The following is a 25,663-nucleotide window of genomic DNA, read 5'->3' on the forward strand; positions in this document are numbered from 1 at the left end:
GTGATATTACAGAACAAAGAAAATTGAGGACCCGTCATAAACACTTCAGACTCAAATCCTTTCCCAGAATCTCAATGACTGTTTTGTTTTATTAGACCGTCGATGGAGGCTGTGACAGAAAATAACATATTGTCAAAGTAAATCAACCACTGATCACACAAGAGGGCTGTTAGTAACAACAGTCTACACGCCTCTTTAACCTGTGGTGAACTTAGCAGAACCAACCATGGCATACAGTCTGTGTGTGGTTAGTGCTATCCGGGATCCTTGGGACATCCCAACCCTAAACTCTAACCATAACCCTAACCTTAACCCTTACCTCAACCATTTCACATTTCAATTTTAATGGGGTGACCTCAGAGTTAGATGTCCCAGGGAACCCAGATAGCAAGGACCGTGCATGCGTGTGCGTGTTTGTGTGTGTAGGGAGAGAGCCTGTAGATGTGAATGCCTAAGCAGTTATTGGCAGGCCCAAAAAAATCCCCATACACATAGAAATACAATGACATGTCTAGAGGTTTAGAGGTAATCTATATAGTCATGATCTATTGACATTATATTTCTATGACCAAATATTTATCTCCCTCTCTTATTGTTGGGAGAGGAGGAGTTGAGGAATAGCAATGATCTGGGTTGAGGAGGAGGAGGAACAATGATCGGGGTTGAGGAGGAACCTCCTTTTTGGCCTGCCAGTAATTGCTTATGCATGCACATCAACAGGCTGAGGGTTGAAGAGGAGGAGGAACAATGATCTGGGTTGAGGAGGAGGAGGAGGAGGAACAATATTCTGGGTTGAGGAGGAGGAGGAGGAACAATGATCTGGTTTGAGGAGGAGGAGGAGGAGGAACAATGATCTGGGTTGAAGAGGAGGAGGAACAATGATCTGGTTTGAGGAGGAGGAGGAACAATGATCTGGGTTGAGGAGGAGGAGGAGGAGGAACAATGATCTGGGTTGAGGAGGAGGAGGAACAATGATCTGGTTTGAGAAGGAGGAGGAACAATGATCTGGTTTGAGGAGGAGGAGGAGGAACAATGATCTGGTTTGAAGAGGAGGGGGAACAATGATCTGGTTTGAGGAGGAGGAGGAACAATGATCTGGGTTGAGGAGGAGGAGGAGGAACAATGATCTGGGTTGAGGAGGAGGAGGAGGAGGAGGAGAAGGAGGAGGAACAATGATCTGGTTTGAGGAGGAGAGGGAACAATGATCTGGTTTGAGGAGGTGGAGGAGGAGGAGGAGGAGGAACAATGATCTGGGTTGAGGAGGAGGAGGAACAATGAACTGGGTTGAGGAGGAGGAGGAGGAACAATGATCTGGTTTGAGGAGGAGGAGGAACAATGATCTGGTTTGAGGAGGAGGAGGAGGAGGAACAATGATCTTGTGAATAAACTGGTCCGTGATTTCAACATGGCATGCATTACTGTAATTCTGGCTGTTGTTGTGATACTGTTGCAGGGTATTTTCTGGTAAAATAAATGTAGACTCATGATTTCCTTATGTCACTCAATCCCTCCTCTCCCTCCTCTCCCTCCCTCCTCTCTCCTCCCTCCCTCTCCCTTCTCTCCCTCTCTCCCTCCCTCCCTCCTGCCTGCCTGCGTCAGAAGCACAGCTGCCCAGCCTCTGGATAATCCTAGTCCCATCATGCTGGCTCCTCTCTGGGATGGAGGGAGGGGGAGAGGGATCCTGAATGGCCCTGTTATTAACAAAGTCTGCCCCATTAACCCCACTAAGACTAGACATACTGTAGCCACACATACACTACATGGCCAGGAGGAGGAGGAGGAACAATGATCTGGTTTGAGGAGGAACAATGATTTGGGTTGAGGAAGAGGAGGAACAATGATCTGGTTTGAGGAGGAGGAGAAGGAGGAGGAGGAATAATGATCTGGGTTGAGGAGGAGGAGGAACAATGATCTGGTTTGAGGAGGAGGAGGAGGAACAATGATTTGGGTTGAGGAGGAGGAGGAACAATGATCTGGTTCGAGGAGGAGGAACAATGATCTGGTTTGAGGAGGAGGAGGAGGAACATTGATTTGGGTTGAGGAGGAGTAGGAACAATGATCTGGTTCGAGGAGGAGGAACAATGATCTGGTTCGAGGAGGAGGAACAATGATCTGGTTTGAGGAGGAGGAGGAGGAGGAACAATGATCTGGTTGGAGGAGGAGGAGGAGGAGGAGGAACAATGATCTGGTTTGAGGAGGAGGAGGAGGAGGAGGAGGAGGAGGAGGAGGAGGAGGAACAATGATCTGGTTTGAGGAGGAGAGGGAACAATGATCTTGTGGATAAACTGGTCCGTGATGTCAACATGGCATGCATTACTGTAATTCTGACTGTTGTGATACTGTTGCAGGGTATTTTCTGGTAAAATAAATGTAGACTCATGATTTCCTTATGTCACTCAATCCCTCCTCTCCCTCCTCTCCCTCCCTCCTCTCTCCTCCCTCCCTCTCCCTCCTCTCTCTCCCTCTCTCCCTCCCCATCTCCCTCCCTCTCTCCCTCCCTCCTGCCTGCGTCAGAAGCACAGCTGCCCAGCCTCTGGATAATCCTCCTCTGCGATGGAGGGAGTGGGGAGAGGGATCCTGAATGGCCCTGTTATTAACAAAGTCTGCCCTATTAACTGCACTAAGACTAGACATACTGTAGACACACATAGACTACATGGCCAGTATGTGGACACCTGCTCCTCAAACATCTCATTCCAAAATCATGGGCATTAATATGGAGTTGGTCCCCCCTTTGCTGCTATAACAGCTACCACTCTTCTGGGAAGACCTTCCACTAGATGTTGGAACATTGCTGTGGGGACTTGCTTCAATTCAGCCACAAGAAAAATAGTGAGGTCGGGCACTGATGTTGGGCGATTAGGCCTGGCTCGCAGTCGGTGTTCCAATTCATCCCAAAGGTGTTCGATGGAGTTGAGGTCAGGCTCTGTGCAAGCCAGTCAAGTTCTTCCAGCTTGTGTGGCCTACCACTTTGTGGCTGAGCCGTTGTTGCTCCTAGACGTTTCCACTTCACAATAACAGCACTTACGGTTGACCAGGGCAGTGCTAGCAGGGCAGACATTTAATGAACTGACTTGGAGGAAAGGTATCATCCTATGACGGTGTCACATTGAAAGTCACTGAGCTCTTCATTAAATCCATTCTACTGCCAATGTTTGTATATGGTGTATGTATGGATATATGCTCGACTTTATATACCTGTCAGCAATGGGTGTGGCTGAACTACCTGAATACACTCATTTGAAAGGGTGTCCACATACTTTTGCATAGATAGTGTATGTGTAGGACAGGTCATAGTTTGGTTGTTATCTGGCCAGATAATCAGATTATAACCAGTGAAAGACGTAAAAAAAACTATAATTTTGCAATCAGAACACAACCTGACCATGACATCACTAAAGACATAAGAATGAGATCACTTGAATCAGTTTTTTAATTTGAGCATGTTTGGAGATGACGGGACAGAACAGACACTCACCACGGCAGTAGCAGTGCCTGCTCCTAGTGATGCCCAGCTCAGGACCAGAGATATCACCCCAAACACCATGATCCTGAAACAGACAGAGAGAGAGAGAGCGAGAGAGAGAGAGAGAAACAGGGAGAGAGAGAGAGAGAGAGAAACAGGGAGAGAGAGAGAGAGACAGGGAGAGGTAGAGAGAGAGAGAAACAGGGAGAGGTAGAGAGAGAGAAAGAGAGAAACAGGGAGAGGTAGAGAGAGAGAAAGAGAGAAACAGGGAGAGGTAGAGAGAGAGAAAGAGAGAAAAAGGGAGAGGTAGAGCGAGACAGAAAGAGAGAAACAGGGAGAGGTAGAGAGAGAGAGATAGAAAGAGAGAAACAGGGAGAGGTAGAGAGAGAGAGACAGAAAGAGAGAAACAGGGAGAGGTAGAGAGAGAGAGATAGAAAGAGAGAAACAGGGAGAGGTAGAGAGAGAGAGACAGAAAGAAAGAAACAGGGAGAGGTAGAGCGAGAGAGAGAAAGAGAGAAACAGGAAGAGGTAGAGAGAGAGAGATAGAAAGAGAGAAACAGGGAGAGGTAGAGAGAGAGAAAGAGAGAAACAGGGAGAGGTAGAGAGAGAGAAAGAGAGAAACAGGGAGAGGTAGAGCGAGACATATTTCCCTCAGATTACACAGATCCACAAAGAATTCGAAAACAAATCCAAATTTGAAAAACTCCCATATCTACTGGGTGAAATTCCACAGTGTGCCATCACAGCAGCAAGATTTCCCTCAGATTACACAGATCCACAAAGAATTCGAAAACAAATCCAAATTTGAAAAACTCCCATATCTACTGGGTGAAATTCCACAGTGTGCCATCACAGCAGCAAGATTTGTGACCTGTTGCCACGAGAAAAGGGCAACCAGTGAAGAACACACACCATTGTAAATACAACCCATATTTATGCTTATTTATTTTATCTTGTGTCCTTTAACCATTTGTACATTGTTAAAACACTGTATATATATATATATAATATGACATTTGTAATGTCTTTACTGTTTTGAAACCTCTGTATGTGTAATGTTTACTGTTAATTTTTGTTGTTTTTCACTTTATATTTTCACTTTGTATGTTGTCTACCTCACTTGCTTTGGCAATGTTAACACATGTTTCCCATGCCAATAAAGCCCTTGAATTGAATTGAATTGACAGAAAGAGAGAAACAGGGAGAGGTATAGAGAGAGAGAGAGAGAGAGAGAGAGAGAGAGAGAGAGAGAGAGAGAAAGAGAGAGACAGGGAGAGGTAGAGCGAGACAGAAAGAGAGAAACAGGGAGAGGTAGAGAGAGAGAGACAGAAAGAGAGAAACAGGGAGAGGTAGAGAGATAGAAAGAGAGAAACAGGGAGAGGTAGAGAGAGAGAGACAGAAAGAGAGAAACAGGAAGAGGTAGAGAGAGAGATAGAAAGAGAGAAACAGGGAGATGTAGAGAGAGAGAGAAAGAGAGAAACAGGGAGAGGTAGAGAGAGAAGATAGAAAGAGAGAAACAGGGAGAGGTAGAGAGAGAGAAGAGAGAGAGAGAGAGAAAGAGAGAAACAGGGAGAGGTAGAGAGAGAAGACAGAAAGAGAGAAACAGGGAGAGGTAGAGAGAGAAGACAGAAAGAGAGAAACAGGGAGAGGTAGAGAGAGAAGACAGAAAGAGAGAAACAGGGAGAGGTAGAGAGAGAAGACAGAAAGAGAGAAACAGGGAGAGGTAGAGAGAGAGAGACAGAAAGAGAGAAACAGGGAGAGGTAGAGAGAGAAGACAGAAAGAGAGAAACAGGGAGAGGTAGAGAGAGAAGACAGAAAGAGAGAAACAGGGAGAGGTAGAGAGAGAAGACAGAAAGAGAGAAACAAGCAGCGGTAGAGAGAGAGAGAGAAAGAGAGAAACAGGGAGAGGTAGAGAGAGAGAGAGAGAAACAGGGAGAGGTAGAGAGAGAAAGAGAGAAACAGGGAGAGGTAGAGAGAGAAACAGGGAGAGGTATAGAGAGAGAGAGAGAGAGAGAGAGAGAGAGAGAGGGGTAGAGAGAGAGAGGGAGAAACAGGGAGAGGTAGAGAGAGAAGACAGCAGCAGAAAGATAAATAGATTGAGTAAGAAAGCAAAGGGCTCCCAGATGGTTGTTAAAAGGCTGGGGATGGTTTCAGCTCATATCTCTCCTCTGGTAGTCTTACAGCAGCAGTAGAGTGGCTGAAAGCTCTTGATAATGAGTTAAGGGTATAGTAGTACACATACTGGAGAGCAGGCCGGTCGATAGACATTAGTGGACACCATCAGAGAGAAGAAGAGAAGTCTTCAGCAGAACTGTTCAACATCACTGATACAGTCAGATACAGACATATTAAAGGGGAATGAGATTTGAGGATAATTACTGGGATGTTGTTGACTTGTTTAAACTTTGCTGCTGGACACAGATATTGAATAGTGAGGTTGGTTTCTTGTCAAGTTTTGTGTCGAGTCTATATAACTGGGCTATTGTGTCCATTGTCCAGAGGGGGTAAGAAACCACCTCTACAGTAACCTACTGTATGTGGTTGGTAGTCACCACAGCTCTACAGTAACCTACTGTATGTGGTTGGTAGTCATCTCAGCTCTACAGTAACCTACTGTATGTGGTTGGTAGTCATCTCAGAACTACAGTAACTTACTGTATGTGGTTGGTAGTCACCTCAGCTCTACAGTAACCTACTGTATGTGGTTGGTAGTCACCACAGCTCTACAGTAACTGTTACTGTATGTGGTTGGTAGTCACCTCAGCTCTACAGTAACCTACTGTATGTGGTTGGTAGTCACCTCAGCTCTACAGTAACCTACTGTATGTGGTTGGTAGTCATCTCAGCTCTACAGTAACCTACTGTATGTGGTTGGTAGTCACCTCAGCTCTACAGTAACCTACTGTATGTGGTTGGTAGTCACCACAGCTCTACAGTAACTGTTACTGTATGTGGTTGGTAGTCACCTCAGCTCTACAGTAACCTACTGTATGTGGTTGGTAGTCACCTCAGCTCTACAGTAACCTACTGTATGTGGTTGGTAGTCATCTCAGCTCTACAGTAACCTACTGTATGTGGTTGGTAGTCATCTCAGCTCTACAGTAACCTACTGTATGTGGTTGGTAGTCATCTCAGCTCTACAGTAACCTACTGTATGTGGTTGGTAGTCACCTCAGCTCTACAGTAACTTACTGTATGTGGTTGGTAGTCACCTCAGCTCTACAGTAACTAACTGTATGTGGTTGGTAGTCACCTCAGCTCTACAGTAACTGTTACTGTATGTGGTTGGTAGTCACCTCAGCTCTACAGTAACTGTTACTGTATGTGTCTGGTAGTCACCTCAGAACTACAGTAACTTACTGTATGTGGTTGGTAGTCACCTCAGCTCTACAGTAACTGTTACTGTATGTGGTTGGTAGTCAACTCAGCTCTACAGTAACTGTTACTGTATGTGGCTGGTAGTCACCTCAGAACTACAGTAACGTACTGTATGTGGTTGGTAGTCACCTCAGAACTACAGTAACTTACTGTATGTGGTTGGTAGTCGTCTCAGAACTACAGTAACTTACTGTATGTGGTTGGTAGTCACCTCAGCTCTACAGTAACTTACTGTATGTGGTTGGTAGTGATCTCAGAACTACAGTAACTGTTACTGTATGTGGATGGTAGTCATCTCAGAACTACAGTAACTGTTACTGTATGTGGTTGGTAGTCACCTCAGAACTACAGTAACTGTTACTGTATGTGGTTGGTAGTCACCTCAGAACTACAGTAACTTACTGTATGTGGTTGGTAGTCATCTCAGAACTACAGTAACTTACTGTATGCGGTTGGTAGTCACCTCAGAACTACAGTGACTTACTGTATGTGGTTTGTAGTCACCTCAGAACTACAGTAACTTACTGTATGTGGTTGGTAGTCACCTCAGAACTACAGTAATTGTTACTGTATGTGGTTGGTAGTCACCTCAGAACTACAGTAACTTACTGTATGTGGTTGGTAGTCATCTCAGAACTACAGTAACTGTTACTGTATGTGGTTGGTAGTCACCTCAGAACTACAGTAACTGTTACCGTATGTGGTTGGTAGTCACCTCAGAACTACAGTAACTTACTGTACGTGGTTGGTAGTCGTCTCAGGGGAGATGGGTGATGAGATAATATGTGTTAATGTGTCTGTGTTAAAACCTGTCCATATCTGCTGATCAGCTCTACACAGAGCAGAGTGGGTACCAGTTACTTACATGGTGAGTAGCCACCGGGACTGCTTTGCCACCCCCAGACAGGCCACCAGGCATATAACCAGGTCTAGGATCAGCAGTAGCAGGTAGGTCAGCCACCTAGAGAACAGAGAGGGCACAGTGTTACAGGTCTAGGATCAGCTGTAGCAGGTATGTCAGCCACCTAGAGAACAGAGAGGGCACAGTGTTACAGGTCTAGGATCAGCAGTAGCAGGTAGGTCAGCCATCTAGAGAACAGAGAGGGCACAGTGTTACAGGTCTAGGATCAGCTGTAGCAGGTAGTTCATCCACCTAGAGAACAGAGAGGGCACAGTGTTACAGGTCTAGGATCAGCAGTAGCAGGTATGTCAGCCACCTAGAGAACAGAGAGGGCACAGTGTTACAGGTCTAGGATCAGCAGTAGCAGATAGGTCAGCCACCTAGAGAACAGAGAGGGCACAGTGTTACAGGTCTAGGATCAGCTGTAGCAGGTAGTTCATCCACCTAGAGAACAGAGAGGGCACAGTGTTACAGGTCTAGGATCAGCAGTAGCAGGTATGTCAGCCACCTAGAGAACAGAGAGGGCACAGTGTTACAGGTCTAGGATCAGCAGTAGCAGGTATTTCAGCCACCTAGAGAACAGAGAGGGCACAGTGTTACAGGTCTAGGATCAGCAGTAGCAGATAGGTCAGCCACCTAGAGAACAGAGAGGGCACAGTGTTACAGGTCTAGGATCAGCAGTAGCAGGTATGTCAGCCACCTAGAGAACAGAGAGGGCACAGTGTTACAGGTCTAGGATCAGCAGTAGCAGATAGGTCAGCCACCTAGAGAACAGAGAGGGCACAGTGTTACAGGTCTAGGATCAGCAGTAGCAGATAGGTCAGCCACCTAGAGAACAGAGAGGGCACAGTGTTACAGGTCTAGGATCAGCAGTAGCAGATAGGTCAGCCACCTAGAGAACAGAGAGGGCACAGTGTTACAGGTCTAGGATCAGCAGTAGCAGATAGGTCAACCACTTAGAGAACAGAGAGGGCACAGTGTTACAGGTCTAGGATCAGCAGTAGCAGGTAGGTCAGCCACCTAGAGAACAGAGAGGGCACAGTGTTACAGGTCTAGGATCAGCAGTAGCAGGTAGGTCAGCCACCTAGAGAACAGAGAGGGCACAGTGTTACAGGTCTAGGATCAGCAGTAGCAGGTAGGTCAGCCACCTAGAGAACAGAGAGGGCACAGTGTTACAGGTCTAGGATCAGCAGTAGCAGATAGGTCAGCCACCTAGAGAACAGAGAGGGCACAGTGTTACAGGTCTAGGATCAGCAGTAGCAGATAGGTCAGCCACCTAGAGAACAGAGAGGGCACAGTGTTACAGGTCTAGGATCAGCAGTAGCAGGTATGTCAGCCACCTAGAGAACAGAGAGGGCACAGTGTTACAGGTCTAGGATCAGCAGTAGCAGGTATGTCAGCCACCTAGAGAACAGAGAGGGCACAGTGTTACAGGTCTAGGATCAGCAGTAGCAGATAGGTCAGCCACCTAGAGAACAGAGAGGGCACAGTGTTACAGGTCTAGGATCAGCAGTATCAGGTAGGTCAGCCACCTAGAGAACAGAGAGGGCACAGTGTTACAGGTCTAGGATCAGCAGTAGCAGGTAGGTCAGCCACCTAGAGAACAGAGAGGGCACAGTGTTACAGGTCTAGGATCAGCAGTAGCAGGTATGTCAGCCACCTAGAGAACAGAGAGGGCACAGTGTTACAGGTCTAGGATCAGCAGTAGCAGGTAGGTCAGCCACCTAGAGAACAGAGAGGGCACAGTGTTACAGGTCTAGGATCAGCAGTAGCAGGTAGAAGGGAGGGGGAACGAGCACCAAAACAAAGGCGCTGCAGATATGACCCAGGTACGGAGATGAAACTAGAGGTTTCTGTCTGAACGCTTGGATCAGGTGCCACAGAGGGAGAGAATGCCTCTATACTATGAGTGTGATGTTTACTGTTCGATTCTTTATTTCACCTCTGTGTGAATTGAAATTGAAAGGTTGTTTGAGTTTGAGTGAGTGAATAAATGAATGAGTAAGCAGAGTGTCTGTCTGTCTGTCTGTCTGTCTGTCTGTCTGTCTGTCTGTCTGTCTGTCTGTCTGTCTGTCTGTCTGTCTGTCTGTCTGTCTGTCTGTGGTCACATCTTTGTGTGTGTGTGTGTGTGTGTGTGTGTGTGTGTGTGTGTGTGTGTGTGTGTGTGTGTGTGTGTGTGTGTGTGTGTGTGTGTGTTAGTCTCTTAGTTAGATCTGCAGCAGGTCATTTCCAGTACGTTAAGTTAATAATTGAACAGGACAAATCCATGGACATAGATAATACATGTCCTACAGAGTCTCCTATAGGAACTAACCTCTCTCTCTCTGTCTGTCTGTCTGTCTGTCTGTCTGTCTGTCTGTCTGTCTGTCTGTCTGTCTGTCTGTCTGTCTGTCTGTCTTTCTTCTATGTAAATGTGTATTTGCAGTACGTGTGTGTGTGTGTGTGTGTGTGTGTGTGTGTGTGTGTGTGTGTGTGTGTGTGTGTGTGTGTGTGTGTGTGTATGTGTGTGTGGTGTCCACATAAAGCCACGTTTCCACTGCACTGGCCCCTGTGGAAAAATCATGAAGCTTCTAGCTTTCAATAAGAGGGATGTTGAGGTCAAAGTGCAAACCTACAGTCACCTCTAGCGCTATTGTGACATCATACTTGGCGAACTGGGGGAGAATCCATAGTGTGAGATCGTCTTGAAACGGAATGGAATGGGCCCCAAACCACTTATCTGTTTGGTAACCCCACACCACGATAGCCTGCAGTAAAATGACCACACATACCTTTATAGAGAAGAGACTGGGTGGGTGAGGAGCGGCACTAAGAGATCGCTATGCTATTACATTTGTCTGGAGAAATGTCTGTATAAATGCAGACAAATGTGTTTTAATGAAAGGAAGCAAAGGAGAAAGTGAGAGAGAGAAAGAGAGAGAGGTAGGAGGTGGGAGTGGGAGTGAGAGTGAGAGAAAGAGAGAGAGGTAGGAGGTGGTAGTGAGAGTGAGAGAAAGAGAGAGAGGTAGGGGGTGGGGGTGGGAGTGAGAAGGAGAAAGAGACAGAGGTAGGAGGTGGGAGTGGGAGTGAGAGAGAGAAAGAGAGAGAGGTAGGAGGTGGGAGTGGGAGTGAGAGTGAGAGAAAGAGAGAGCGGTAGGAGGTGGGAGTGGGAGTGAGAGTGAGAGAAAGAGAGAGAGGTAGGGGGTGAGAGTGAGAGAAAGAGAGAGAGGTATGGGGTGGGAGTGAGAGTGAGAGAGAGAGAAAGAGAGAGAGTTAGGGGGTGGGAGTGGGAGTGAGAGAGAGAAAGAGAGAGAGGTAGGAGGTGGGGGTGGGAGTGAGAGAAAGAGAGAGAGAGGTAGGGGTAGGAGTGGGAGTGAGTGAGAGAAAGAGAGAGAGGTAGGGGTGGGAGTGGGAGTGAGAGAAAGAGAGAGAGGTATGGGGTGGGAGTGGGAGAAAGAGAGAGAGAGAGAGAGAGGTATGGGGTGGGAGTGAGAGTGAGAGAAAGAGAGAGAGGTAGGAGGTGGGAGTGGGAGTGAGAGTGAGAGAAAGAGAGAGAGGTAGGAGGTGGGAGTGAGAGAAAGAGAGAGAGGTATGGGGTGGGAGTGGGAGTGAGAGTGAGAGTGAGAGAAAGAGAGAGAGGTAGGAGGTGGGAGTGGGAGTGAGAGTGAGAGTGAGAGAAAGAGAGAGAGGTAGGGGGTGGGAGTGGGAGTAAGAGTGAGAAAAACAGAGAGAGGTAGGGGGTGGGAGTGGGAGTGAGAGTGAGAGAAAGAGAGAGAAGTAGGGGGTGGGAGTGGGAGTGAGAGTGAGAGAAAGAGAGAGAGGTAGGGGGTGGGAGTGAGAGTGAGAGAAAGAGCGAGAGGTAGGGGGTGGGAGTGGGAGTGAGAGTGAGAAAAAGAGAGAGAAGTAGGGGGTGGGAGTGGGAGTGAGAGTGAGAGAAAGAGAGAGAGGTAGGGGGTGGGAGTGAGAGTGAGAGAAAGAGAGAGAGGTAGGGGGTGGGAGTGGGAGTGAGAGAGAGAGGTAGGGGGTGGGAGTGGGAGTGAGAGTGAAAGAAAGAGAGAGAGGTAGGGGGTGGGAGTGGGAGTGAGAGTGAGAGAAAGAGAGAGAGGTAGGGGGTGGGAGTGGGAGTAAGAGTGAGAGAAAGAGAGAGAGGTAGGGGGTGGGAGTGGGAGTGGGAGTGAGAGTGAGAGAAAGAGAGAGAGGTAGGGGGTGGGAGTGAGTGTGAGAGTGAGAGAAAGAGAGAGAAGTAGGGGGTGGGAGTGGGAGTGAGAGTGAGAGAAAGAGAGAGAGGTAGGGGGTGGGAGTGGGAGTGGGAGTGAGAGTGAGAGAAAGAGAGAGAGGTAGGGGTGGGAGTGGGAGTGAGAGTGAGAGTGAGAGAAAGAGAGAGAGGTAGGGGGTGAGAGTGGGAGTGAGAGAACGAGAGAAAGAGAGAGAGGTAGGGGGTGAGAGTGGGAGTGAGAGTGAGAGAAAGAGAGAGAGGTAGGGGGTGGGAGTGGGAGTGAGAGTGAGAGTGAGAGAAAGAGAGAGAGGTAGGGGGTGAGAGTGGGAGTGAGAGAACGAGAGAAAGAGAGAGAGGTAGGGGGTGAGAGTGGGAGTGAGAGTGAGAGAAAGAGAGAGAGGTAGGGGGTGGGAGTGGGAGTGAGAGAAAGAGAGAGAGGTAGGGGGTGGGAGTGGGAGTGAGAGTGAGAGTGAGAGAAAGAGAGAGAGGTAGGGGGTGAGAGTGGGAGTGAGAGAACGAGAGAAAGAGAGAGAGGTAGGGGGTGAGAGTGGGAGTGAGAGTGAGAGAAAGAGAGAGAGGTAGGGGGTGGCAGTGGGAGTGAGAGTGAGAGAAAGAGAGAGAGGTAGGGGGTGGGAGTGAGAGAAAGAGAGAGAGGTAGGGGGTGGCAGTGGGAGTGAGAGAACGAGAGAAAGAGAGAGAGGTAGGGGGTGGGAGTGAGAGAACGAGAGAAAGAGAGAGAGGTAGGGGGTGGGAGTGGGAGTGAGAGAACGAGAGAAAGAGAGAGAGGTAGGGGGTGGGAGTGAGAGAACGAGAGAAAGAGAGAGAACGAGAGAAAGAGATAAATAAAGAGTGCCTTCCATCCCCCTCTGCCCTCAGTGAAACAACACCTCTTCATCAATACATACTGCATCCTCCACTGGCACAGTACCCCCTCTAGCAGTCACTTCATAACACACTGACTCACCAGCCTTGGAAAACCAATATATATAGGTGTCAGATTACACCAGTCAGTCAGGCCGGAGCAACAGGCCCAGTCTAGAGCCTTGACTACAGTCAAGAGACACATAGACTGGCTGGTAGTCACCATGAGGAGTTATAATAGACATAGGTCAGTGACAGCAGCACTTCACTGGTCTGTCTGTCTGTCTGTCTGTCTGTCTCACTGTCTGCATGTCCGCCGGCCTACCTGTCTCCCTGTCTATCTGCCTGTCTGCACTGACTGTCTGTCTTTCTGTCTGTCTCCTCTTCTCACCTGTAGTACTCTACGTGATCTGTCTGATCAGCGATGGCCGACAGGTCTGTCTGTCTGTCTGATCAGCGATGGCCGACAGGTCTGTCTGTCTGTCTGTCTGTCTGTCTGCCTGATCAGCGATGGCCGACAGGTCTGTCTGTCTGTCTGTCTGATCAGCGATGGCCGACAGGTCTGTCTGTCTGTCTGTCTGTCTGTCTGTCTGATCAGCGATGGCCGACAGGTCTGTCTGTCTGTCTGTCTGATCAGCGATGGCCGACAGGTCTGTCTGTCAGTCTGTCTGTCTGATCAGCGATTGCCGACAGGTCTGTCTGTCAGGTCTGTCTGTCTGTCTGTCTGTCTGATCAGCGATGGCCGACAGGTCTGTCTGTCAGTCTGTCTGTCTGATCAGCGATGGCCGACAGGTCTGTCTGATCAGCGATGGCCGACAGGTCTGTCTGTCAGTCTGTCTGTCTGATCAGCGATGGCCGACAGGTCTGTCTGTCTGTCTGTCTGCCTGATCAGCGATGGCCGACAGGTCTGTCTGTCTGTCTGCCTGATCAGCGATGGCCGACAGGTCTGTCTGTCTGTCTGTCTGTCTGTCTGATCAGCGATGGCCGACAGGTCTGTCTGTCTGTCTGTCTGATCAGCGATGGCCGACAGGTCTGTCTGTCTGTCTGTCTGTGTGCCTGATCAGCGATGGCCGACAGGTCTGTCTGTCTGTCTGTCTGTCTGATCAGCGATGGCCGACAGGTCTGTCTGTCTGTCTGATCAGCGATGGCCGACAGGTCTGTCTGTCTGTCTGCCTGATCAGCGATGGCCGACAGGTCTGTCTGTCTGTCTGTCTGTCTGTCTGTCTGTCTGATCAGCGATGGCCGACAGGTCTGTCTGTCTGTCTGTCTGATCAGCGATGGCCGACAGGTCTGTCTGTCTGTCTGTCTGTCTGCCTGATCAGCGATGGCCGACAGGTCTGTCTGTCTGTCTGATCAGCGATGGCCGACAGGTCTGTCTGTCTGTCTGATCAGCAATGGCCGACAGGTCTGTCTGTCTGTCTGTCTGTCTGTCTGTCTGTCTGTCTGTCTGATCAGCGATGGCCGACAGGTCTGTCTGTCTGTCTGATCAGCGATGGCCGACAGGTCTGTCTGTCTGTCTGCCTGATCAGCGATGGCCGACAGGTCTGTCTGTCTGTCTGTCTGTCTGATCAGCGATGGCCGACAGGTCTGTCTGTCTGTCTGATCAGCAATGGCCGACAGGTCTGTCTGTCTGTCTGTCTGTCTGATCAGCGATGGCCGACAGGTCTGTCTGTCTGTCTGATCAGCGATGGCCGACAGGTCTGTCTGTCTGTCTGCCTGATCAGCGATGGCCGACAGGTCTGTCTGTCTGTCTGTCTGTCTGTCTGTCTGATCAGCGATGGCCGACAGGTCTGTCTGTCTGTCTGTCTGATCAGCGATGGCCGACAGGTCTGTCTGTCTGTCTGTTTCCTTTTCTCACCTGTAGTACTCTACGTAATCTGTCTGATCAGCGATGGCCGACAGGTCCACCTTGGCCTTGCTGAGGTCCGGCATGGCGGTCAGCTGTCTGATGATGTTGTCAGCCATCTGACCCATGAACCTCAAGGCCTGGACATAGTCTCCCCGCGCAGCAAAGATCTCATCCAGACGATTCAGGTGCTGCTGCAGACCCACCTCCATACTGCCCAGAGAACTGGAGACCTGGAAGAGAGAGAGAGAGATGAGATAGAGAAGATGGAGGGCAGGAGAGAGAGAGATGAGATAGAGAAGATGGAGGGCAGGAGAGAGAGAGATGAGATAGAGAAGATGGAGGGCAGGAGAGAGAGAGATGGGATAGAGAAGATGGAGGGAGAGAGAGACAGATGGAGAAGGGCAGAGAGGGAGAGAGAGAGATGAGATAGAGAAAGGGAGAGAGAGAGAGAGATGGAGAAGGGGAGAGAGAGAGAGAGAGAGAGATGGAGAAGGGGAGAGAGAGGGAGATATGTGGAGAAGGGTAGAGATGGAGAAGGGAAGAGAGGGAGAAGGGGAGAAGGGGAGAAAAAGAGAGATGGAGAAGAGAAGAGAGAGGGAGAGATATGGAGAAGGGGAGAGAGGGAAAAGGGTAGACAGAGAGAAAGATTGAGAAGTGAAGAGAGAGGGAGAGATATGGAGAAGGGGAGAGAGGGAAAAGGGTAGACAGAGAGAAAGATTGAGAAGTGAAGAGAGAGGGAGAGATATGGAGAAGGGGAGAGAGAGGGGGAGGTATGGAGAAGGGGAGAGAGAGGGAGAAGGGGAGGGAGGGAGAAGGGGAGAGAGGGAGAAGGGGAGAGAGAGATATGGAGAATGGAAGGGAGATGGAGAAGGGGAGAGAGAGAGAGATATGGAGAAGGGAAGTGAGATGGAGAAGGGGAGAGAGAGAGAGAGAGAGAGAGATGGAGAAGCGGAGAGAGGGAGAGAGAGAGAGAGAGAGAGAGAGAGAGAGAGAGAGAGAGATGGAGAAGGGGAGAGAGGGAGAGAGAGGGGGAGGTTATTAACAACATCTCATTCAGGTCTTTTACATGCTGCTGCATGACCACCTCTATAATAGAGGGGTTCTGTTCAATAGGGCTAAAGGGAGTGTTTTTGTACTGGAGAGATAGTTAACATGACAGGACAGATTTAGGAGTCATGTACAGCTCTGTATAATGTATGTACAGCACGTACGCGTGTGTGTGTGTGTGTGTGTGTGTGTGTGTGTGTGTGTGTGTGTGTGTGTGTGTGTGTGTGCACCGAAGTGAATGTTGGCATGTATATGCATATCTGTGAATCTATCTATCTATCTATCTATCTAGTGGTTGAACACTAACAGTGTAACATACACTATATAGACACAAGTATGTGGACACCCCTTCAAATGAGTGGATTTGGCTATTTCAGCCACACCCGTTGCTGACAGGTGACTAAAATTGAGCACAAAGCTATGCAATCTCCATAGACAAACATTGGCAGTAGAATGGCCTTACTGAAGAGTTCAGTGACTTTCAACATGGCACCACCATAGGATGCCACCTGTCCAACAAGTCAGTTCGTAAAATCTCTGCCCTGCTAGAGCTGCCCAGTTCAACTGCCCCGGCACAAAGCAAGGTCCTTACAGAATTGGTTTGTCGAGATCAGTGTGGAAGATCTTGACTCTGATGCTAATCAGGGCCGGTCCCTGGATGGGAGATGCTAGATGCTGCTGGATGTGGTGTTGGAGGGCCAGTAGAGGGACTCTTCCCTCCGGTCTAAGGAGATTCCAATGCCCCAAGGCAGTGAAGGAGACGTTGCCCTGTGTAAGGTGCAGTCTTTCGGATGGCATGTTAAACGGGTGTCCTGACTCTCTGGGGTCACTAAAGATCCCATGGCACTTATTGTAAGAGTAGAGGTGTTAACCCCGGTGTCCTGGATAAATTCCCATCATGGCCATTTAATCATCCTCAGCTTCCCATTGGCTCATTCATCATCCTCAGCTTCCCATTGGCTCATTCATCATCCTCAGCTTCCCATTGGCTCATTCATCATCCTCAGCTTCCCATTGGCTCATTCATCATCCTCAGCTTCCCATTGGCTCATTCATCCCACCTCCCCACTGTACCTCTTCCCCAGGTCGTTGGAGTAAAAGAACATGTGTTCTCAATCAACTTACAAGGTGAAATGAGGGAGTAGTGGCTCGGTTCCAACATCTACAGATGGCCACTTCTAGAGACGCTTTCACCGGCTCGGTTCCAACATCTACAGATGGCCACTTCTAGAGACGCTTTCACGGTTCCAACATCTACAGATGGCCACTTCTAGAGACGCTTTCACGGTTCCAACATCTACAGATGGCCACTTCTAGAGACGCTTTCACCGGCAGGGTTCCAACGTGTTTCCCCGTTAAAGGACTTGACAGAGTTCTTGTTCTTGTGTCAACTACTCACAAAAAGGTCCAGGTTTGTCGCACAGACTCCAGTTGATGAATGGTTCAACCGCTGCGCCACTCGGGCGGCCTCAAATCTAATCTTAACAACATCTTTCCAAGTTATGGAGTTGAACTGTAGAACACTTCATCTTTATAATTGAACTGAATTGGAAATCAATATTTAAACATTTCCCAGTTTATTGGAATTTATTTGTAAAATAATTGACTGCGGGATTTCTTTAAAATCATTTAAACTTTCAAAAAGGGACTCGCACATCTGAGCTATCTTTGTTGTAGGTGCCTGGTAACAGATGAATAAGATGAGGAAAAACATAAACCTCTTGCTAGTATCCTTATCCACTCCGCTGTCCCTGTGCCTGGGCTGCAGTCCTCTCTCTTCCCTCTCCTCTCTCTTCCCTCTCCTCTCTACTCCCTCTCCTCTCTACTCCCTCTCCTCTCTCCCTCTCCTCTCTCCCTCTCCTCTCTCTTCCCTCTCCTCTCTCTTCCCTCTCCTCTCTCTTCCCTCTCCTCTCCTCTCTACTCCCTCTCCTCTCTCTTCCCTCTCCTCTCTACTCCCTCTCCTCTCCTCTCTCTTCCCTCTCCTCTCTCTTCCCTCTCCTCTCCTCTCTACTCCCTCTCCTTCTCCTCTCTACTCCCTCTCCTCTCCTCTCTACTCCCTCTCCTCTCTCTTCCCTCTCCTCTCCTCTCCCTCTCCTCTCTACTCCCTCTCCTCTCTCTTCCCTCTCCTCTCCTCTCCTCTCTACTCCCTCTCCTCTCTCTTCCCTCTCCTCTCTACTCCCTCTCCTCTCTACTCCCTCTCCTCTCTCTTCCCTCTCCTCTCCTCTCTCTTCCCTCTCCTCTCCACTCCCTCTCCTCTCTCTTCCCTCTCCTCTCCTCTCTACTTCCTCTCCTCTCTACTCCCTCTCCTCTCTCTTCCCTCCACTCTCTACTCCCTCTCCTCTCTACTCCCTCTCCTCTCTACTCCCTCTATTCTCTCTTCCCTCCACTCTCTACTCCCTCTCCTCTCTACTCCCTCTCCTCTCTACTCCCTCTCCTCTCCACTCCTTCTCCTCTCTCTTCCCTCTCCTCTCTCTTCCCTCTCCTCTCTTCCCTCTCCTCTCTCTTCCCTCTCCTCTCTACTCCCTCTCCTCTCCTCTCTCTTCCCTCTCCTCTCTCTTCCCTCTCCTCTCCTCTCTACTCCCTCTCCTTCTCCTCTCTACTCCCTCTCCTCTCCTCTCTACTCCCTCTCCTCTCTCTTCCCTCTCCTCTCCTCTCCCTCTCCTCTCTACTCCCTCTCCTCTCTCTTCCCTCTCCTCTCCTCTCCTCTCTACTCCCTCTCCTCTCTCTTCCCTCTCCTCTCTACTCCCCCTCCTCTCTACTCCCTCTCCTCTCTCTTCCCTCCACTCTCTACTCCCTCTTCCCTCTCCTCTCTCTCCTCTCTCTACTCCCTCTTCCCTCTCCTCTCTCTATTCTCTACTCCCTCTCCTCTCTACTCCCTCTCCTCTCTCTTCCCTCTCCTCTTTCTTCCTCACTCTGCTTCTCTCTCCTCTTCCACTCTGCTGCTCTGCTGTCCCTGTGTCTGGGCTGCAGTCCTCTGGGTCTTCAGGGAAGTCTGGTCTCTTCTTCTCCTGGTCTTCAGGTTTACAGTGATCACAGCACAGACCATCCCCAGAAGAGCACAGCCCATCAGTGAAGAGTACACTCTGTAGAACGTGGAGTTGATGCCAAACGGGTCCCACACCAGCAAGAGGGTCTTAGTTACTGAGACGCACATCCCTTCATAGAAGACAGCACACCAGTACTCCCCACTGTCCGCCAGTGAGAGCTTAGAGAGGACCAGAAAGGAGGGAGGGTGAGATGCATTCATTCGGCCAACCAAGTCTTGGGGCAAGTTTGCTAGTTGTAGTCTTGTGTCCAGAATGACATCGTCCACCTGAGCAGTCCGTCTGTACCACACCACCCTGTTAGACTCAGTGAGATTATAGTTACAGCCGAGAACAACCTCTTCTCCCTCTGAGAAAAACTCTGTGAGAGGCTCAGCCTTGGGGCACACCAGGAGAGCATAGCGTTTTGTGTATCTGTACGTTCCTTGTAACTTCTCAGAGCACCCATACCACCCTGAGTGGTTGAGCATCAGTGATGGGATGACCAGGGAGAAGTTCCCTGATGTTCTTCCGTCTGTCAGGTACATCTGCTTCCCTCCGCTAGTGAGATGACTGGGGACCCAGCTGATGTATCCAAAGCGGATACTCTCCCACCTCGTCTCTGTCCCAGTGGGGTCATCATGGTTAAAGCAGGGCAGTACAGCCTCCTCTCCTACTGAGAGAACAACATACTGTAACTTATGTCCCAGATTAAAGACCAGGCTGTAAACACAAAGCTGTCCCCCCAGTCCCATGCACCAGTAATACGACTCCAGGTCCTTTATGGTGATGTTGGCGATGTGGAGAGAGGAGCTGTTCTCAGCTAGCTGCACTCTGTTGTCTCCGTTTTCATCCTCCCTGAACCATCTGACTGTCATGTTGGCATCTTCCCTTGTGCCCTCACACTGCAACTCTACCCTGTGTCCTAAATTAACCTGCAGAATCGTTTCTTCATTTGATCCACTGCAGACTAGGAGGTCCTTGCTGTCCCGGCGTGACACCCTGCCATCTGTCCAACACTCCATCCTGTACCGTCCAGAGTCTGACTGAGTGAGACTGTTGATATAGAGAAGGGATTTCTCCAGTACCAGTCGATCCCTAAACTCAGCAGCCAGGGTGGAATTCTCAAGTGGGTTTGAAGTGTTCCACAGTAGCAGGCTCTCTCCAGCTGAGGATCTTAACATCAAACAGTAGTCTTCTCCTTCATCATTAGGAATGTAAAAGGTACAGTTGTCTCCTTCATCTTTGATGTCCTGGTCTGTAAGGACAGTTCTGATTAGAACAGCCAGTTGAATGACGAGATGTATGAGCCAAGCCATTCTACTCTGAGAAGTCTGTCAAGCATGTGAATCTTATATGAGACATTTCTGTTATGTTTTCACTCTGATGATACAGTTGATCATATCTATTAATCTGAGTTTCTGGAGGCCGGAAGAGGCAGGGAAGAGTTAGCAGAGGTGTTAAAACACCACAGACGACAACATGATGCTGATGACGATGATGGAAAGAGGTGTTAAAACACCACAGAAGACAACACGATGACGATGATGGAAAGAGGTGTTTTTATTTTAACGTTGTGGTCTGAAGGTTGAGGAACTTTTAAATGTCCTTTCTGAGATCAGAAGTTTATCCTAATATTCTCTCCCTGCAGACACACAGGACAAGCAGTACTGCTTAGTTTATCTGTGACTCAGTATTCATTTACTTTATTCAACTATACAGTTTTTTAATTATTATTTAACCTTTATTTATGTATATTGTTTCCATCCAAAGTTTTTATGAGAATAAAGTAATAGTGTATATATAAACCCGGAGAGCGTTGTGATGGAAACAGGAGGTTTTGGTTTAATTGTATAAATGCAGACAAATCATTTGTTCGTTTAACATGGTGGGAACTTCTTGTCATTAAAATTAATTATGCGAGAAATGGCCACGCCTTTATGCACAAATACTACCAATCACATCGAAAGTAAACCTGGGGAGTCACGCAATGATATGGTGTGTGGTCCCGCCCACGACGACTGGGGGAAACCATGCAGTTTATTAGTCTACAGATGAAATGAAGTTATGATGAACTTTACAGGGTGGTGAAAGTGCACAGTGATCTTGATGCTCCTTTCCAATAAATATCCAGGGTCTGATTCTGGTGACACGATGATCGATGCTTGACTGCAGTTTGACAAATGAAAATAATTATCCATACTAATCTCATCATGTGGACTCGCCTACCTGCACAGCCTACCTGCACAGCCTACCTGCACAGCCTACAGCCTACCTGCACAGCCTACCTGCACAGCCTACCTGCACAGCCTACAGCCTACCTGCACAGCCTACCTGCACAGCCTACAGCCTACCTGCACAGCCTACAGCCTACCTGCACAGCCTACCTGCACAGCCTACCTGCACAGCCTACAGCCTACCTGCACAGCCTACCTGCGCAGCCTACCTGCGCAGCCTACCTGCACAGCCTACCCGCACAGCCTACCCGCACAGCCTACCCGCACAGCCTACCTGCACAGCCTACAGCCTACCTGCACTGTACCTGTGAGCTGTTGGCTTGAGCACACACGCCAAGACCAGAGTAGGCAAATGTCCGTAACGCACCAGTTTCTGTGACGACTGTTGAAAATGGAAACTTTTGATGTTTATTCGGTACATGAAAACTCAGGTGAAAAAGTCCATTGTGTGTGTGCACTATGTCATCACATACTAATTTATATCCCCAACAAGTCTGTTTGGTGGAAACACCACCACTGGTTGGATAATGCTCTTTTTGTTTTATATTTGCATGAAAATCTGGTCGCCAACTGGATGGAAACCTAGCTACAGAGATAAAAATGTATTTCACAAGAAAGACCTGTTGGACAGTTTGCTTGAAGGGGACCATGGTTCTGCCGTGGGTAGCCTAAGAGCCCTGGCGTGTCCCTGTACCATAGGCGATTTGCCAAGGGGGATGGGGGGGACATGTCCCTCCTCAATATTCAGAACAGATCAATTCTTTATCCAAAATAATTTATTTAAAATGACATTTAAAAAAATGGGGTCCCCAGATATCACATGAACACGTCATAAACAACGGCATAAACAACGTCATAAACAACGTCATAAACAACGTCATAAACACGTCATAAACACGTCATAAACAACGTCATGAACACGTCATAAACAACGTCATAAACACGTCATAAACAACGTCATAAACACGTCATAAACACGTCATAAACACGTCATAAACAACGGCATAAACACGTCATAAACAACGTCATAAACAACGTCATAAACACGTCATAAACAACGTCATAAACACGTCATAAACACGTCATAAACAACGTCATAAACACGTCATAAACACGTCATAAACAACGTCATAAACACGTCATAAACAACGTCATAAACAACGGCATAAACAACGTCATAAACAACGTCATAAACAACGTCATAAACACGTCATAAACACGTCATAAACAACGTCATAAACACGTCATAAACAACGTCATAAACAACGGCATAAACAACGTCATAAACAACGTCATAAACACGCCATAAACACGTCATAAACACGTCATAAACACGTCATAAACAACGTCATAAACACGTCATAAACAACGTCATAAACAACGGCATAAACAACGTCATAAACAACGTCATAAACAACGTCATAAACACGTCATAAACACGTCATAAACAACGTCATAAACAACGTCATAAACAACGTCATAAACAACGGCATAAACAACGTCATAAACAACGTCATAAACACGCCATAAACACGTCATAAACACGTCATAAACACGTCATAAACAACGGCAAAATGTGTAGAATTGCAGGAAATCAGCTTTAACGGTTTGACTTTGTGCCCTAAAAATGGTCCAAATCCTTCTCTTTCTCAATGTTCAAACAGAAATAAATAGGGTGTGCCTTTGGTAAAAAAAAATATATTTCTTAAGTGTATTAATTATGAAATGATGAAAAATATTAACAACATTCCACCCATGAGGCCACTGGAGGGCGATTTGGTCATTTGACGACAGGAAAGGGCAACCAGAATATAACGTTTTGAAAGTGATATTTTCACTGGACAGTTACTGTAAAACGTTTTCTCTCAGCTTCATGGCAAAATGTTTCACTCTGCCCCATGACAAAATGTGTAGAATTACAAAAAATGTGCTTTAAAACTGCAACATTTTCTCTCAGACTCATGACAAAATGTGTAGAAATGTTTCTCTCTGCCAATGTACAAATGTGTTGAAATGTTTTTCTAAAATAAAAATCTTGGGGGTTGGGGGACAATCCACTTATCCATCCACTTATCCATCCACTTATCCATCCCCTTATCCATCCACTTATCCATCCCCTTATCAATCCACTTATCCATCCACTTATCCTTCCACTTATCCATCCACTTATCTATCCACTTATCCATCCACTTATCCTTCCACTTATCCATCCACTTATCAATCCACTTATCAATCCACGTATCCTTCCACTTATCCTTCCACTTATCCATCCACTTATCCATCCACTTATCCATCCACTATCCATCCACTTATCCATCCACTTATCCATCCACTTATCCTTCCACTTATCCTTCCACTTATCCATCCACTTATCCATCCACTTATCCTTCCACTTATCCATCCACTTATCCATCCACTTATCCATCCACTATCCATCCACTTATCCATCCACTTATCCATCCACTTATCCTTCCACTTATCCATCCACTTATCCATCCACTTATCCATCCACTTATCCATCTACTTATCCTTCCACTTATCCTTCCACTTATCCATCCACTTATCCATCCACTTATCCATCCACTTATCCTTCCACTTATCCATCCACTTATCCATCCACTTATCCATCCACTTATCCTTCCACTTATCCATCCACTTATCCATCCACTTATCCATCCACTTATCCATCCACTTATCCTTCCACTTATCCATCCACTTATCCTTCCACTTATCCATCCAATTATCCTTCCACTTATCCATCCACTTATCAATCCACTTATCAATCCACGTATCCATCCACTTATCCTTCCATTGATACTGTTTTCAAATGACCCCTCCATATACAGTACTTCCCAAAATACCCCTCAAGAGAGGCATACACAGTAAGACATGTCAAATGGTTTAGAATAGCAGGAAATGCATTTTAAAAATGTTCCCAAAACAATTCAGGGGGAGGACCCCCCGTCGACTGTTCTTCCTCCCCAATATCTACACCACAATTTTGCCCTTTATAGACACAGATTTAGACTTAGAGCAAAAGGTTACATAAGCTTCATTATCATCTTACAGAGTGAATTCTGGTTTTAAAATGTTCTTCATCAATGTGCGTTATAAGGAGGCGATTATTTACCTTTAGTTTAGTAAACTGAGAAATACATAAGTAACCCTAACCCTTTTAAATTCAGTTGAAGAAAACTTTTAAATTGGAAAGAACATCATATCTTTGCAACCCTCATAAGACACAGAATCTTCAAACCACAAAACTTTAAAATACCCACTTGTTTTTCCATCATCAGCTTCCTGTTTTTACATGTGGTATTTAACCACGTCTGCTAGCTCTGCTCTGACACTTCAGCTCCTCAGAGGAAACCACATCTTATCAGAGTACTGCTAGGCGTTATCTAGGGATCTATGGGCTCTGGTCAAAAGTATATAGGGAATAGGGTGCCATTTGGCATGTAACCTATAACATGCTAATGTTGCCATGGTGAAGGGAGAGAGTAGTAATAACAAGATGTCTGTCTGTCCGTCCGTCCGTCCGCCCGCCTGCCCACCTACACCATGATGGCCATCATTTAGTTGTGCGGCTGCCAGCCAAATAACGTTGTACATCTGTTGTCATCAGATTCATGTATTTTCTGTGAACAGCCCCCCCCCCCCCCCCCCCCCCCCGACACACGTCTATTTCTATGGGAACAAACACTGTTCATAATATTCTTGTTGGCAGAAAGAACATGTTGCAATTTTAGAGATAATTTTCTTGCAATTCTATACATTTTGCCATGTCTAATGTGTGTTCATGTGATATTTGAGTGACTCAAACATTACAACAAAATCTAAGGGCTAAAAACCATTAGCTGACATGGGCTAGTTGGTGGACATTTCTGACAGGTTATACATATCTCTCTATGTAATGACTGACATGACAAGAGGAACTGATGATGCGCTTCCCAATTTCCAAAGTGCACCTTGTGCATTCTACTATTACAACTTCAAGCGACCCCCTTACGGGGCGCGCCCCGCAGTTTGGGAACCACTACTCTATAGCAGCAAAAAAAAAAAAAACACTGTTGACTTTCAATATAAAATGCAACCCCTGTCAATACACAGCTGGACTCACCTGCTCCCACTTTCATCGTTGTGCTCTTTACAAACACGTGATAGACCAGCTGTTCTGGCGAACTATAGTACGTTTTATAATGTGTAGTAAGAAAGCAGCCCATCTCCTGTTTCCATAGTGTGAGGAAGCTTAATGTACCAGTACACCACTTGGACAGGATGCTAGTCTACCCCGAATCTAGCTCCTTAATGGGGGCCCTCGGAGTGTGGTGTCAGGAAAATAACCTCACACTCAACGTCAACAAAACTAAGGAGAGGATTGTGGACTTTAGGAAACAGCAGAGGGAACACCCCCCTATCCACATCGATGGAACAGTAGTGGAGAGGGTAGCAAGTTTTAAGTTCCTCGGCATACACATCACAGACAAACTGAATTGGTCCACTCACACAGACAGCATCGTGAAGCATCGTGAAGAAGGCGCAGCAGCGCCTCTTCAACCTCAGGAGGCTGAAGAAATTCGGCTTGTCACCAAAAGCACTCAAACTTCTACAGATGCACAATCGAGAGCATCCTGGCGGGCTGTATCACCGCCTGGTACGGCAACTGCTCCGCCCTCAACCGTAAGGCTCTCCAGAGGGTAGTGAGG

At 47.5% G+C, this 25,663-nt stretch overlaps 1 protein-coding gene across 2 annotated transcripts in view; it reads right to left on the reverse strand.

Moving 5' to 3' along the window:
* LOC118936529 (protein tweety homolog 2-like) overlaps window positions 1–25,663 on the reverse strand; it is a 76,286-nt gene that overhangs the window by 15,993 nt on the left and 34,630 nt on the right. For both annotated transcript variants that reach the window (XM_036941966.1, XM_036941965.1), the window contains exons 4-6: window positions 14,660–14,880; window positions 7,710–7,805; window positions 3,479–3,551 (exon numbers count right to left, since the gene is read on the reverse strand). In XM_036941966.1, coding sequence (XP_036797861.1) covers window positions 3,479–3,551; window positions 7,710–7,805; window positions 14,660–14,880 — 390 coding nt within the window. The remainder of the gene's footprint in view (window positions 1–3,478; window positions 3,552–7,709; window positions 7,806–14,659; window positions 14,881–25,663) is intronic.

This window comes from Oncorhynchus mykiss, chromosome 13 (assembly GCF_013265735.2).
Source record: "Oncorhynchus mykiss isolate Arlee chromosome 13, USDA_OmykA_1.1, whole genome shotgun sequence".
Taxonomy (NCBI): Eukaryota; Metazoa; Chordata; class Actinopteri; order Salmoniformes; family Salmonidae; genus Oncorhynchus; species Oncorhynchus mykiss.